This window comes from Apteryx rowi, unplaced genomic scaffold, assembly GCF_003343035.1.
Source record: "Apteryx rowi isolate R43461 unplaced genomic scaffold, aptRow1 scaffold_153, whole genome shotgun sequence".
In the NCBI taxonomy this organism is placed as follows: domain Eukaryota; kingdom Metazoa; phylum Chordata; class Aves; order Apterygiformes; family Apterygidae; genus Apteryx; species Apteryx rowi.
In genome coordinates, this window is record NW_020447786.1 from 763,805 (window position 1) to 778,848 (window position 15,044).

Genomic DNA, 15,044 nt, shown 5'->3' on the forward strand with positions numbered 1-15,044 from the left:
GAAGTAAATTTGAGGTTTGTACTTGAGCCTTTTGTAGCCTTTGGAACAACAGAGAAAAGAAGACAGTAAAGGTGTGCATGGCAGAAGTAGCCATGGTGTGAAAGGCTGAAATAATCATATAATGACTTCACCAAATGCAGGTGGGAAAAGATGTGATGCATTCAAGCAAGGGAACCTACAGGTGTTCAAAGCAGAGCATTACAAAAGAGCTTTTTGTACACTAATTCCTAGAACAGGGAAAAAGGGGAGTAGGGGAAAAAAACACTATGCAGAGAAATATTCTAATCAAATCACTGTGAAGAACTCCTCTTGCAACCTTGATGTTAACAAAATTGGTCTGTGAGTATATGATGGGATTATGCATCAATACGATTCTGTTAGAATATGAAGTTTCTGGAATCACTGTAACAAGCTGTGAATGGCATAAATTGCGAAACCAAGTGCAACAAATACAAGAGCAGAGCTGTATAATGATGACTATACCACTTCTTGTTTAAGCTGTAGACATAAGCAAATGAAACAGTTTGAAAACAAGGAAGTCAAACATCCAACAGTTGTTTTTATTTGTCACTGAATTGCAAATATCTCTTGCAATACTTTGTTTTAGTATCCTTTATAGCATGGCTTTAAGGGAAGAGCATGGAAACGCTTGAGAGAAACACATACATGTGCACACACAATTATACTTTATGATCACCTTGTATTTACCATAAACTCTGATTAGTAAGTATTTAACACATGGATACAACTTCTTTATTGCTGTGTGTGCAATTCTGTGCAGGGCATTCTGAACTAATAGTGATTTACATTGCAGTTSCTTCGCACCTGCGTAAATAGTTACCCAGGGTCCAGAGTCTCCTAGCAGAGGCTAAGAGAGGGCTTTCTATCCATGGTTTCCATGCCTCCCCAAAGTAGTTCTTCTGCTCTTATGCTGTTTTCTAATGGTCAGAAAGACTGTCTAGTAACGTGTAATCTGTCTGCTGGTCAGACTGGCCGATTGTCGTGACTAGTTTTTATTCTTTCTCTGTTGCTGTATGCATACATGGTAGTAGATGGAGTTTCTCTGTGCATGCTCTTATAATTTGGTTTAATGCTTGCACAATGTGTCATTGAAAATGTTTTCCTGTGTAACTTATGCCCAGGCTCTTTATATTGCATTCAAGGTTCAAAGCCACCTGAAAAAGGATTTTCTAGATACTTTGTTCCATTTTCATGCCTGTCTTCTTGAAGCGTCAGTTTCTGTACATTGTCTAACAAAATAATCTTGCCTGGAAACTTAGCTGACTTTGCTTTCTATTACCTTAAGGGCAGTTTTTTGGTTGAGTCTTTTTCGCTCTGTAGATTCACTGGGTCCTTCTCGAGGTAGGAACCATCCAAATTTCTCACCAGCATGATGATCTAATTCCAACATGTTTTTCAGTGACTTTCCACATTGGGCAGAACTTTGTTGAACTCAGTAACTTCCAACGAATTAAACTACTTGCCTCTTTTTTGCAACGTACCAATAGTCATTTTAGATGGATAAAGCTAACTGGCTGCGGAATAGCTCAGAGTTTATTTCATAGAATAATGTGTGCAGCAGGCAGCACCAGGGAGGAAACCGAGACATTTTTAAGTCATCCCCAATGCCGCGCAGCCCCCACCACAGAAGCACAGTGGGCTTCCTCCTGCCCGGGCTTCTTCTTTTAGCGAGCGGCAGCAAACCGCCTGAGCCAATCTGCATATTCACATGACCGCAAATAAGGAGCAGCCGGCGGCCCGGCGGCGGTTTCTCAAGTACCCTTCACCTATAAGGAAAAGCAGGTAGGGGAGAGCGACCGGGAGCGCCGCTCTCGCTCGCCGCATGGCCGGGCGCCCCCCCGCGCCCCCCCGCCGCGGCCGCGCCGGGCGAGCGGCGCCGACCCGCTGCCGCGCTCCGCGCCCGCCGGGGAGGCATGAGCGACGCAGCGGCCGCCCCGCGCCGCGGGTGAGTGCGCGGCCCTCCGCGGGGCGCGCAGGGGGCGGCCGGGGCGCGGGCGGCTTTCCCGGGAGGTTTCGGGGGGAAAAGGGGAGCGGGATGTAAGGGGGGTGCGCGGCGCCCGGAGGGGTCCCTCGGCGGCCCTGTCCGAGGGGCCCCGCGCGGTCCCCGCGCGGTCCCCGCGCTTCGTGCCCCGCGGAGGCGCGGGTGCGGGCTCTGCGCTGCTCCCGAGCCGCGGTCGGGGGGCCGCCGCCTCCCCTCGGCTGCGCCCGGGGGTCGCTCCCGCCGGGCAGCCCCGTCCCCCCCGCTCCCGCCGGCAGCGCCGCAGCCTTTCGGGCGCCCTTGGGCTTTAACCTTGGAGGTGCTAACGGGGCCGGAGGGGTGCGAGCACCCTGCTTCTCCGCGCCCTAAAACTTCTTGTTTGCCGCTCGCGGTCCGGCTGCAGACAGGCGAGCTCACAGCAGCCGCGGAGTTGCGGTGCTGTGCTGGTCTCCCCCTTCCCAGCTCCTATATTCATGGCAGTTGCTCATTTAGTACTTTATTGTAAAATGAAACGAAATTATTTTTTTAAAGCCCTGCAAACAGTGCCATTGCCTTGCAACAGTATCCATCTCTTTCCCCCCAAGTTGGCAAGCAAGCGCCTAATGTCCATTTGAGCTATTGCCGGCTGTGCCAGCACAGGTCGGGGACTATCTGAGTTTGCTACGGAGATGCCACCGTAAATAGCTGCCGCACGCACAAAACTTCTCTGCGACGGTGGTGTCGTGTGGAACGGTTGGCCGGGAGCCCGCATCCAGTTTGTTTGCTCTGCTTGCCTTATTCATCGAAACGATATTAGTCAGAAATGGAAGAATTTAAAAAGTGCCAGTTGACTTTTGTACTGAAGCCTTTGTTATTATTTATATTGTTATGGCTTAAAAGCCATAAGAAAGCCTGCTGCCCTACATCCCTATAGATATTGTGTGAATCTGAGTAAGAGATAGTCCTTACCCCCAAATTACTTTATCTCTGGTAGCAGGACAAGCTGTAAAACCCACCTTGCATCTTTTCAGTCATTCTTCTGGTCTAGACTAGAAGATTATACASAGAATTTCAAGTGCAGCCACATGTCAAACTAATGTGTGACCATAACATGAAAGTACCTTTTTTTCCTTCTGTTGTATTTTGTATTTATCTAAGGGAACCATGAGTTAGCAAACTGCAACTACTTTGAAATTGTTTTGCAACTCTGATGGCAAATTTCATCTGCTAGAAAGTCACATTTTAGTTTCAGATCTGGCACAGCTGTCACTGTTTCTCTGTCTTATCTGAAGCTGTTAGATCAACTTCATGTTGAAAAAATAATGGACTTCRGAGAGAGTGTTGATTTCAAAGTTGCTGATAGCCTTTGGATTTGAGTGAAAACMTGAATTCAGGGCTCAAACACTTTCATTAACATGTTAGGCTTTCATTAGTGTTCTGGGGTGGAGGGGTTGGTGTGGGGGAGAAAGATGTGTATTTTGCAAGAAAAAGTTGGCAATGACAGCTGGATATCTTGCTGGATCTTACTCAGACCGTTTCAGAAAAACATGTGCATTAAAAATAAATATATAGAGAGTTAACTATCTAAGTAAGGTGACACAGTATAGGTTTATTGTTTTGACCCTCCCACCCCCCAAATGCAGCATGCTGTATTAGCAGGATAGAAAATCTATTTTGATGAACAGTTTCTTGTATTTGAATTATGCCTTAATAGGTGTGTTTAGTTTACATGTGGCATTTTTGCATTTTCAAGACTGTAAATGATATTGACTGAACTGACTGCACATGCTCTCAGCTGAACTAGCAGTATAAGATCTGCTTATATTGACTGTAAGGGGTCAGGGGTCTTTTCCTAGACAGAGCCATCAGCAGCTCAGCAGAAAGTGTGGATTTCTGTTTTTTCTCCTGTCCCATTCGTACACTTAATGCATGCTTCCTAAACTCTCCACAACTTGAAGGAAGTGAACTGCATTATTTTAGTACCCAATGCAAAAGTCTCTTTTCTGTCTACCTCTACAAGATGAAGGAATGTAGTTAATTTGTAGACTTTGCTATTTGCTTCATGTAGAAAGAGATGGTGGGACAAACTGGGACAAAGAAGGTGGGAGACACTCTACCCCTCCCTCTCTTCCATGCTCCAAATACTTGCGGTCCCCTTGGCATGCCCTCAATGTGGTGGGACATCCTAAAGAAGCCTGGAATGTAGTACCTGGGCTTGTGTTTTGCTCAGCAAAAGTAAGTACAAAAAAAAGCTCAGGGAGTGCCAGGCTGCATCCAAACCAAACTATGAAGGAAAGGGGAGGTATGTGCTGCAGCCCTTGTCTGAACATCCAGGTTTCTTTTCTGTGGACAGCAGGATGTGWCTCATCCTTGTGTAAAATGTCTAATTCGGGCATGCCCTAGGACACAGAGCTCTTCCCAGTATGGGCATAGCTCCTGTCTCTTGCTCAGACAACTAAATTAAATTGCTCCTGAGGAAGYAGCTGTAGGTTAGTAGCTGTGTCGGATTTATGCCTTTGGGTTTRAGTGCCACCTCCTACAGGCAACTGTGAGCTTTACCATTGGGGAAAATGGTGAATTTGGGTCCATTTGGAATGAGAAGTCTGGTCTAGGTAGTTGGTCATTAACTCTCTGTTAATATGAGATCTTACAAAAATGGCATACAGTTTGTGTTGAAGTTGACCTGAAATCAGAAGTCAATTTGGGGTTGACTATTTTTCCTGGTTTCAGTTCTTCTCTAGCAGAGCAACTCTCACTCGGGTCTCTCGGATCACTTCATAAGCATTTTAAAACAGCCTTTTGCTGTTGCAGGAGATAATGTAATTCTTGCTCCCATCTGAGAGTCCAGAGAACTGAGATAGGGTTCAAGTGACCTATCTGAAATACACAGTAAATTAGCATACGAAATGAGACAGAGAAAACAAATTATTTGTTCCAGTCACAGGATTAAATTGCCTTTCCCTAACTCTTTGCAACTGTTAAGAAATTCATGGGCCATTCCTCTTGCAATAACTTGAAAAGGCCAGACATGCCTTTTATGCTTCTTTCTCATGTAATCGGTATTAAATATGCATTGTAGCTCAGTTACCTCAGATAACTGAGCATTAAATTCTTCCATCCTTCGACTTGAAATTCTGCTCCAAATGTAGCAGCTCAATATTCTTTCTTTTCTTTTTTCTTTTTTTCTTTTTTGAGAGGTTGGAGTTTTTTTGTTTTTAAAGAAGAATCTTGTTAGTATTCCTTAAAAACTCATTAAAAATGCTTCCCTTTTGGCTTATTCTCCTAATTTATTAATACAGCAAATAACTTTTCTTTGGTGACCCAGTTTCATAGGTATCTGAGCATCTAGCAAAATTGTAACTCATCAAGAAGGCAATGTAGGCTAGTAAGTAGCCTCTTCAGACAGGGTGGAAAACCAAGACACTTTTTTGCCTCAGAGCTCTACACACAACAAACAGTAAATATTGCTCTATTTCACTGCTTAACCTTCGCCTTTAGTCCAAAAGAAAGCATCTTATTGATTGCATGACTGATTCAAAAGACAGAATTTAGGATTGCTTGTATTTTCCTGGCTGAATTCAATTTTCACCCTATGTCCACAGTGAGAAAACTGCTCTCTGAATAAATATAAATTGAAGTATTGCTTTGTGTGAGTGTTGAAACAAATAGACTTTCTCTTATAAACTCCAGGCCAATGTCCCAAACTGCGGTGTTATCAGAATCATCAGGGTTTGGCTGAGATGCTGCCTTTTACTGAACTGTTGTACATGCTTGGTAAAAAGTACAGATTTGCTGAGAAAAAGATGATAGATATTCACTGATTAAATGAGCATGATGGTAAACAGGCCACTGAAAGTAGTAGTGTTTTACAGACTCTAAGCTGGGCAGAGTTCAGCTAGTATAGAAGAACAACACACTTATTTTCACACTCCTTTATTTCAAAAAAATATAAAGGCTTCTTTGCCTGAACTGAATCTATAAACACAGACTTATCACAGGTGATGATTAATCGCCTCTGTCCTGTGCTAAGAGTAGCCTCTTGAACACTGGTCTAAGGGCAGCCCGCTCTGACAGGGCACACGTCCATTGTTGTCCCACTCTGAGGATGCTCATCATCGCTGCCTTGCCTCCAACATCTGCCAGATAACACTTCCCAACAGCAGGGCATAAGGCTTACTTGGTGACTTCTGATGAAGTTTTGTTTTCCTTTTCAGTAAGTGTGGACGTTTGTGCAAGTGTGAGAGCATCATGGTGGCATTCAAAGGAGTCTGGACTCAACCCTTCTGGAAAGCCGTCTCAGCAGAGTTTTTGGCCATGCTAATTTTTGTCCTCCTCAGCCTCGGCTCTACAATCAACTGGGGCGGATCTGAGAAGCCCCTGCCTGTCGATATGGTTCTTATCTCTCTCTGCTTTGGACTCAGCATTGCGACCATGGTGCAGTGTTTCGGACACATCAGCGGAGGCCACATTAACCCTGCGGTGACCGTTGCGATGGTCTGCACGAGGAAGATCAGCCTCGCCAAGTCAATCTTCTACATTGTCGCCCAGTGCCTGGGGGCCATTGTGGGGGCAGGCATCCTCTACCTCGTCACGCCTCCCGGTGTGGTGGGCGGCCTGGGAGTCACAACGGTAATAGCTTCTGCTCTTGAAGTAGACTAGTTTTTAAGAATCTAAGAAAATGTAAGCAGTGTCATGCAGAATAAAGAGCACTCAAGTGGAGATTTAAGGAGCTTTTGCTGGTTTATTTACGACATCTAGACATGGCTTAAAGCTCTTCTTAGGATGGGTTGATGTGGTGCAGTATAGCCATTCTTTTTATGGAAGTTTCCTTTTCTAGAACTTCCCCAAATCTGATAACAGCAGGTAATGTTAATTTACATATACCACTTAAATAATATATGCCATTTTCTGTTGGATCAGGGAGGGGGAAATTAATTCTATGCCATTATGATGGGGATTGAAAAAACATCAATTTAAAATGACACACTTTTGAAATAGATTGTGGCTTAGATTTCAGCTTTGTTCTAAACTAATAAGGAATGCCATCAGTTAGCCCTGTTGCAGGACTTATTAAAAATGCACTTGAGCTGCACACTGCTTAATTTTTAATTGAAATTTAAATTAATTAAGTCAGGGATAATTAATGAATTTATAATTGAATAGTAAATTACAGTGCTCCCAAGAAAAAAAATGGTGAAGTGCAGCATTTGCAAATCCCTGTGTAAAAAATAAACTGTACTTCTGCAGTCTAGCTTTGAAGTTCTTGTTGAAAGTTACTGTCAAGACTTCTTTTGTCAGTCCTGCAGTAATTTTCCATGGCCCTCAAATTAAAAAAAAAAACAACAAAACATGAATCTGTACCTGTTCATTGTTGCCTTTTACTGTGCACGATTTAAAAATTATCTTTACTAAAAAAAAATGTATTTGGCTTTTTGATTTATAAGCTCACAGTTGCTTCATCTGTGATGTTTCTTTCTCTTCTTGCAGGTACATGGAGATCTTTCTGCCGGACATGGACTCCTGGTGGAGCTGATAATTACATTCCAGCTGGTTTTTACTATTTTTGCYAGCTGTGATTCAAAACGAAGTGATGTCACTGGTTCAGTAGCTTTAGCAATTGGATTTTCTGTTGCAATTGGACATTTATTTGCTGTAAGTTAATGGCTTTCCTTTAAATAATGTAATCCTTATCCCTTTATGCCTCCTTCAGAAATAGGTGGAAACTTCTGCAGTCTTTCATCTGTACTGCTTTACAGATCCAAGCCAAAGCCCTTTAAAAAGCAGTGGGAGGGTTCCCTTGGACGGGACATTGTTTCAGAGCTTGTCTGCCTGCTTGTGTGATGGCTTTGTTACCTTTGTGGCAACACCCTGGAGAGCAGCAATACATGCTACTGGGGTTAGAAGCCATGCAAAACCTGGGTGTCCAGATGTGGCTGTGGCAGTGGGACCTAACAGAAATTGTATAACTGCCTTTGAGATGCTAGTAATAGGTTTAAAATTTTGTCTTTTCTTTAGATCAATTACACTGGTGCCAGTATGAACCCTGCTCGATCATTTGGACCTGCTGTCATCATGGGGAAATGGGAAAACCAATGGGTAATGGCTTTCATGTTTCCTTCACCATAGCAACAAACAGCTAGCAGGATTTTTCATACATCACTTGCTTTTAGTTTTCTATCCTAGCATATCCCAGAGAAGCCATCAACTGAGGAAGACAGACACTGACCTGCCACAAGCTCTGCTACAATTATGCTCCTTGCTTAGGATTTTGGTGTTGCATGAAGTATGGTGGGACAGCATCTTGCTATTTGAGGGTCTTTTTGTGGAGGCAGTAACTGGGGTAGGAAGGAAATCATGCAAGAAGCTCACAACACAAAAGCAATCCAGTGAGAGTGAAAGAATTGAACTGCTAGAAAGAAAAATCCTCTGAGGCAGATTGCAAAGCCCCGGTCATGCTGGTGAGAAGTTATGGAAGTAATTCTGTTGGCTTTGCATTTCACCTGGTTCTACAGCAAATTGCAGCAGACATATAAATTGAGAGCAGGGGACCTTGATCTGGTTGCAGGGAGAGAACCTTCCTCAACAAATGCTCACCAGTGAGAGATGAAGGGTTTGCAGTCTGGCCTTTACGAGACAGATCAGATGTTATCTGCTTTGATTAGCAAGCATCAGCCTAACTAAGAGTATTTGTGCAGGAAACCGTTTGATAGATGGATCTTGAATGATGCAGTCATTTTTTATATCATCCCACTATTAAACTTCTTAAAAAAAAAAAAAAAGAAAACACACACACATTTTATAGGGAGAGACGTATTGCAGTTCAGCTTCACCTAATTAAAGATACGACAAGCCCTTCTAGGGACACTTACAGGTAGTACTGAAAAAGCTGCATACTACAGTGCATATAAGGATTTTCTTAATTTTAAAATAGGGAGCCCACATTGCTCCCACTAATAACAGAAATAGCATTGTCTTCAGGCCCTAAGGCTCCAATTCTGCAAACATGATACCGTGTGTAACTTTGTTCCCAAGAGTTATCCTATTGAAGCAGATTTACCCTGGTATCAGTGAATGGCTTGTTCATATGGAAAACTGCTGTAGTTTTTCACAARATTAATTATCCATACTCTGAGGCAGTCTGTAATTTATAACTAAAGCTGTAAACAATAAACAAATGCACCATGTAGAAACTTGTAGGACAAGCTTAACTGCTCTCCTGGTCATTTGGAAAAATTGCCTTTTCTTCTCCTTCAGTGACATTAGCATGCTATTAACAGAAGCCTAGTGGGCTTCTGCACCTGCTAATGTTATGGACCTGCTACAGGTTGTACTGAAATAAATAGGTACCCTGCAAAGTTGAGTATATCTGTTGTATTTGCTTATTCAACTAAGATAATCAGGTGTCTGACTGTCCCTTGGATTCTGCAGGATCAGAAGCCAAAGTTGGATTCTTTATGAGTTGTGAGTCCTAAACATTGAAGTAGACCTGTTTGTTTTGTTTGTTTATATGCTTTGAAAGATTTTGTTTCCTCATAGGTTTATCATCCTCTTGGGTGAAAATGCAGCAAGAAAATCAGTTTGCTGCATTGGTGTTTATTTTCTTGTGTCATCCTGCAAGCAGCACAAATATGTTAGCTACAACTGACAAATAAGCAGTCAAAATTTAGGGAAGGCCTCATGAAAAAAGACATATCGATAAAGCTCAACAGAACTGTTTCTCCTTGAAGATATGGGCCTGTTTCTTTATAATCTTGCCTCTGGTAGTGTAAAAGCAAAGCTATTCCAGAGCAACTGTATGTGACTACAGAGCTGTATATGACAAGTCATGTAGGACTCCATAAAGATCTATGGCCTTTTTTTACCTCGAGAAATTTTATAGCTATAGTTGAACCAATGAAGGATGATGAAGGACCTGTATTTTGTCTTATTGCACAAAGTTAAATACATTAAATCTTCCCAAAAGAGGGAAAAAAAGTTGCTTTCTATTAACAGAAGAAGGTAGGTCAGAGAGAGGATGCCTGCATGTCCATCCACATGGATAGCTTCACTGTTCCTCTGCCAGTCTGCCCCGGTAGATTGGTTACCAGATACATGGATGGAAATCTTCGGACATCAGGGAAGTTGTAACCCTACCTCACTAACACATCTACAGAGGTGTCTTCTGTCCTGGCTGCTCTGTTGTGGTACACTGCCTAAACTCTGAGAGGAGTGTGGTGTGGTGGTTTATTTTTTTGGGGGGGGAAAAGCAGCACCTGCAGGAGCCTAGATGCCTAGTGAGTATTTCTGAAGAGGACAAAATATGTTTGGAGAGGGAGAGAGACTGAGACCTGCAGAGATAAATACAAGAACACAGAAGAAACCCACAACATGACAGTAATGACATTAACTCTTTAAGTCTTTGGCTTTTGACCAATTTCTTGTGTGACTTTAGAAGTCGTATGATTGCTCAGCTCCAGGTCACCAGCTGTGAAAGCTAGGGTAGTTACACTTCTCTGCCCTGTAGACGTGCTATGAGGGCACATTCATGCTTGTTCATGACATCCAGGGAACTATGACTGCTTTCCAGAAAGGAGAGTTGATTAAAACAACTGCACCAGGACTTTTTGCTAGAAGTGTTCTGGATGAAATCTGTAGTGATCTGTTTTTGTCTGAGAACGCAGGATTCTTTGTTCTATAGCTTCATGCCTGTGTTTTTCCACCTCTCTTTGCAGGTGTATTGGGTAGGACCAATAATTGGAGCAGTCCTTGCTGGTGCTCTTTATGAATATGTCTATTGCCCAGATGTTGAACTCAAGCGCCGTTTTAAAGATGTCTTCAGCAAGGCCACCCAGCCATCCAAAGGGAAATACATGGAGGTGGATGACAACAGGAGCCATGTAGAGACCGATGACCTGATCCTGAAGCCTGGAGTTGTTCATGTGATTGATATTGACAGGGGTGAAGACAAGAAGGGGAGAGATCCATCCAGTGAGGTACTGTCTTCTGTATGACTAGCAAGGAGCACTGAAAGCAGAGAGCAGCCTGCTAGCATGTCCACAGATATCCTTCCACCTATTAAAGAAACAGATCTCCTGTAAACTGAGCATCTACCATTTCATAAAAGGTATGGTGCAGGCAGCAACATGGTAGTGGCATCACCAAACTGTACTGATCAGAAGGAATACTAGAATTTTGCCACAATTAGGATTCCCCACATATTATTCCAAATTAGGAGATGTCCCTACTCTCTTACTCTCCTTCTTTATGGAACATCTCCAAAGTCAAAAAAGAGATGAAAGCATTCTGCTTTAATAAATCAGTCAATGAGTTGAAGATAGAGATGTTTAACATCCAGATTGACAGTTAAGACATATCAGAAAATGCCTATAGACATAAAGACCTACTTATCAGATTGTTCTTCTGACACTTAATTGGCTGTTGTCAACTCTGATTAGCAAAGAACGCTTGATGGATAAGATGTTCTAGGTCCAGGGACAACATCAATGGTATTTAAGACTTTTATCCAAAGTCAAGCAAAGGAGTGTTGTTTCCATTTGCATACATCATTATTGCCTTGCAAACTACCTCTTAAAAAATAATATTTTATAGATTTAAAAAAATTTTCACCTTGTCAAATCTCACTCATTTGGTTTGCAGTATAAATATATTACTTTTATACCTTCCCAGGAGTAAATACACTGAAATCGAAAATTAAAAGCTACTGTAATAAGGCTGCAAAGCATTTGACTGTTCTTCATGCTAGCTCATGTCACTGTCTTTCTGGTGAAACATTCTCCTGAGGTTTGACTATTGACTATTTAGTGCTAGCAGACTCTCAAGGTCATGCAGAAAATATGAAGGCTCTCCTGTTACTTAATAACTCAAGAGATATCAGAAGAAAAGAAGGCATATCTGTTTTCAGTGCACTTGTTCAAATACACATTTCTGTGCCAATTTATGTAAACTAAAGGTTTAAATTACTTATCTACTTTCTTACAAGATGGTTGGAGATATGATTTTTTTTTTAAATTTATTAGTAATGTAGAGTGTTTTTTAACTTTTGTTAACTGTATTGAAACACTGATTGGGAAATATTTTTTTTTATAACAGATGATAAAAATGACTGCTTCTGGCTTTTTGTTGTAATTGATCTCTAGTTGAACAGGCTCCATGCTTGTTTCGCTGTTGCTATAGTCTTAATTACATCTCTGGCAAAGCTTTTTTAATCTGTTAGGAAGAAATGCAAGCACTTACAAAGTTTTTTTAGGGGGAAAGGGAATGAAATATGATCAGTAATTAGTCTTTCTCTTGTAGAAGTATTTCACTAGACATAACCAACCCAACAAAACATTTCTATAAAGCTGTTGCTGACTTTATTACTGGCTTTTGTTTCAGTCAGTTGCTTTCAGTTTTACAATATGCAGCTGCAGAGCAGTCAAAGCCTCATTATTACTGTAACTGTATGGATTTTATTTTAAAATTGAAAACCTATTCCTGCCTACTTGGCAATAAGGGGGGAAAAAAAGCATTGGTCCTGACTGCGGCCTGTAATAGACTCGCCTGCTCTTTGACATTACTCCACATGCAATCTTCATTAGAGGGAATTAGATGTTTCTAATGAGACAATAAAGCACTACTAAACTCAGATCTGTGCACTATGATCCAAGGCCAGTTCTGCTATCCCAGCTCATAACACTGGATATCCTAGCATATCCTGTTATGTTCATTTTCCTGGTCTCACTTTTCTTGTATTAAAAGCCCTGTTAGAGAGGCTCACACAAGCTCCCTGCATTGAGTGTGAGATTCCTGACTCCGCCAGGCGCTCACAGTTTGGCCATGATCTCCTTCCTGCTCCCTGCAGCTTTGGCCTATAGGCCAAGCACAGCATGTGACATGCATGGGCATGGGACTAGGCTTCCTTGAGTGGTCACATAGCATGTGGCACACAGAGGCATGGGAATGAGCTTCCCTAAGTTACTGCATGGCACGTTGCATGTGTGGGCATGGGACTGCATTTCCCAGAGCAACCCATCCTAGCCCTGTTCCCCCTCACACCATCCATCTCCTCCAGCACATGAGCCATCCCAGGAGCTCCATCTCATACTTGTTGAGGCATCGCAGCAGTGGCTACCCGTGGGTTCTGGTAAAATAGCTGGATATTTGTTCTCAGCTGTACACATGACACAGCAACAGCATTGCTAGAGCATGAGTGTGGTTACGGGCTTTCAAGACACCATTTCAAATGACAGATAAGAGGTTCTTCCTGCAGCAAGGAGCAAGTCTCCTGTGGGGAGGGCAACACGGATGTGGTGTTTAGACCCCCTACATGGCTCCTCTTGGATAAGTAAATTTCAGGCTAAATACATTAAATGAGAAAGTATTAAACTTATGCTTTTTTTTTTTCTTTAGGCATTTGCTCTAACTTTTTTTTTTTTTCCGAATGCCATATTTGTTAAAGGGGCACTTTGATAAACCTTTTGCATAGCTTCAGGGGATAAAGTAAAGAGTAATGCATGTAGCCCTGGTGGGTTGTTAAGAAGTCTTGCATTTTGATATTTAAAAACACTCTGTAGAAGCTCATAATTTGTGAATTTTGCATGGTATTATTTAAATAAGAAGCTGTGACTTGTTTTATGTTTAACGGTCCTTTTACACAAATGACGTGATGCGTATTTTCTTCACCCAGCTTGATTCTGCTGCTGAGGTGAGCATAACACTAGTATAATATTAGCTAAGTCAGGAGACTTTTTTTCTCTTTCTTCTTCATTAATGAATTGTGGCAAACTCTCGGAACCAGTCCCAGAAGAACTCCTCACAGAAAGAGTATTGGAGATAAGGTACAGGCTGCTGAGCAAAGATCAGGGGAAAGAGGGGAAGCCAAAATAAACAGGACATTAGTCGGTAAAGTATGTTCTCTGTAGACATAAGCAGGAAGGTGAGATATGGTAGGTCTGCTCCTGCTCCCACTGAAGAGGATTCATGGAGAAGTTTCTTTGATCCTGGGCTACTTCAGGACCTGATGGCTCCTCTCATACACTTCACTGTGGTTTCGGCAAAATTGGAGCCTTTGGGCAAGATGCTTAATTCTAGAAGTAGATGCATTCAACTTGAGTTTTATGACCCACCCTAAAGTTAATTCTTAGCAGTAGTTGTCATCACTGTTGGTTCTACCCCATCACAAGAGATCACCATTAATGGAAGAGAATACCACACTTCAGCATGCCTCAGGGCTTGATTCAGCTCTAACCTGCAGGGCTACATTGTTCTCTAAGTTGTTTTGCAGTGGTATCATCAACATAAAATTACATTTGGCTAAATAATAGACTGGTGTGACCTTTTTCATGACCTGCAAGTACTTTTGCCGTAATATGATTTTAAAACATATATTTTAATACTGTTTGAGTTAGATTTATGTTAAAAGACCTTCAGCTCTAAATTGCAGCTAGCAATATAACTTGATGTCCTCTAAAAGTATTTGTTGGTTGAGGTGGGAAATGGTAAACGTCTTTGGTTTATGATGGGAGATGGATATCGTAGTAAGCATGCTAGGCACGTTGTCATAATTCTCGAGTCCTAAAATTTAAAAGATGGATGAGCCTCTTGCTCCTTCATGAAGGCAGGACTGTTTCCAACATTATTTTTACATTCTAACAAATGAGTTCAAAATATTTAATTACTGGACTTCAGAAGAGAAAAGATGAAACTAAAAGGTGGGTTACACTGAGGTACACAAATACTTTTCAGGTCCATACAGACCCTAAGGAGTTTATCAGCCAAATTCTAACTACTCTCAGGAGGGGGGAAATAAGCTTCCTATGGCATCTGAGATATCATAATCCTTCTCCTATTAAAGTACTGGGAGCTGTATCTTTCATTCAGTGGAAGCAGGAGTGAGACACTGCATATCACATAAAATGCTTAGGTTTCTCACCTGTATTAGTACATGAGCTTTTCTGAAATGTGTCTTATTTCTGACTATTAATAGTTAAGCACAGTAGCTGCTTAAAAAGCTAGATAACCTTCAAATAAGATTTATATCTTTCTAGTACCTGGTTACAGAGCAGTTGCTGTTGTGCCCTGCAACATT

At 41.9% G+C, this 15,044-nt stretch overlaps 1 protein-coding gene across 2 annotated transcripts; it reads left to right on the forward strand.

The window, feature by feature from the left end:
- Window positions 1-1,900: 1,900 nt before the first annotated feature.
- On the forward strand, window positions 1,901-11,805 carry AQP4 (aquaporin 4). Of its 2 annotated transcripts, XM_026059176.1 has the most exons (5): window positions 1,901-1,966; window positions 6,193-6,607; window positions 7,466-7,630; window positions 7,994-8,074; window positions 10,690-11,805. In XM_026059176.1, the coding sequence occupies exons 1-5, from the start codon at window positions 1,935-1,937 to the stop codon at window positions 10,966-10,968; spliced, it is 972 nt and encodes a 323-aa protein (XP_025914961.1). In that variant the 5' UTR covers window positions 1,901-1,934; the 3' UTR covers window positions 10,969-11,805. The 2 variants fall into 2 exon arrangements, with proteins under 2 accessions (XP_025914961.1, XP_025914962.1); XM_026059177.1 differs by lacking the exons at window positions 1,901-1,966; window positions 7,994-8,074 and having other exon boundaries at window positions 6,200-6,607; window positions 10,690-10,968.
- The last annotated feature ends 3,239 nt before the right edge of the window (window positions 11,806-15,044 follow it).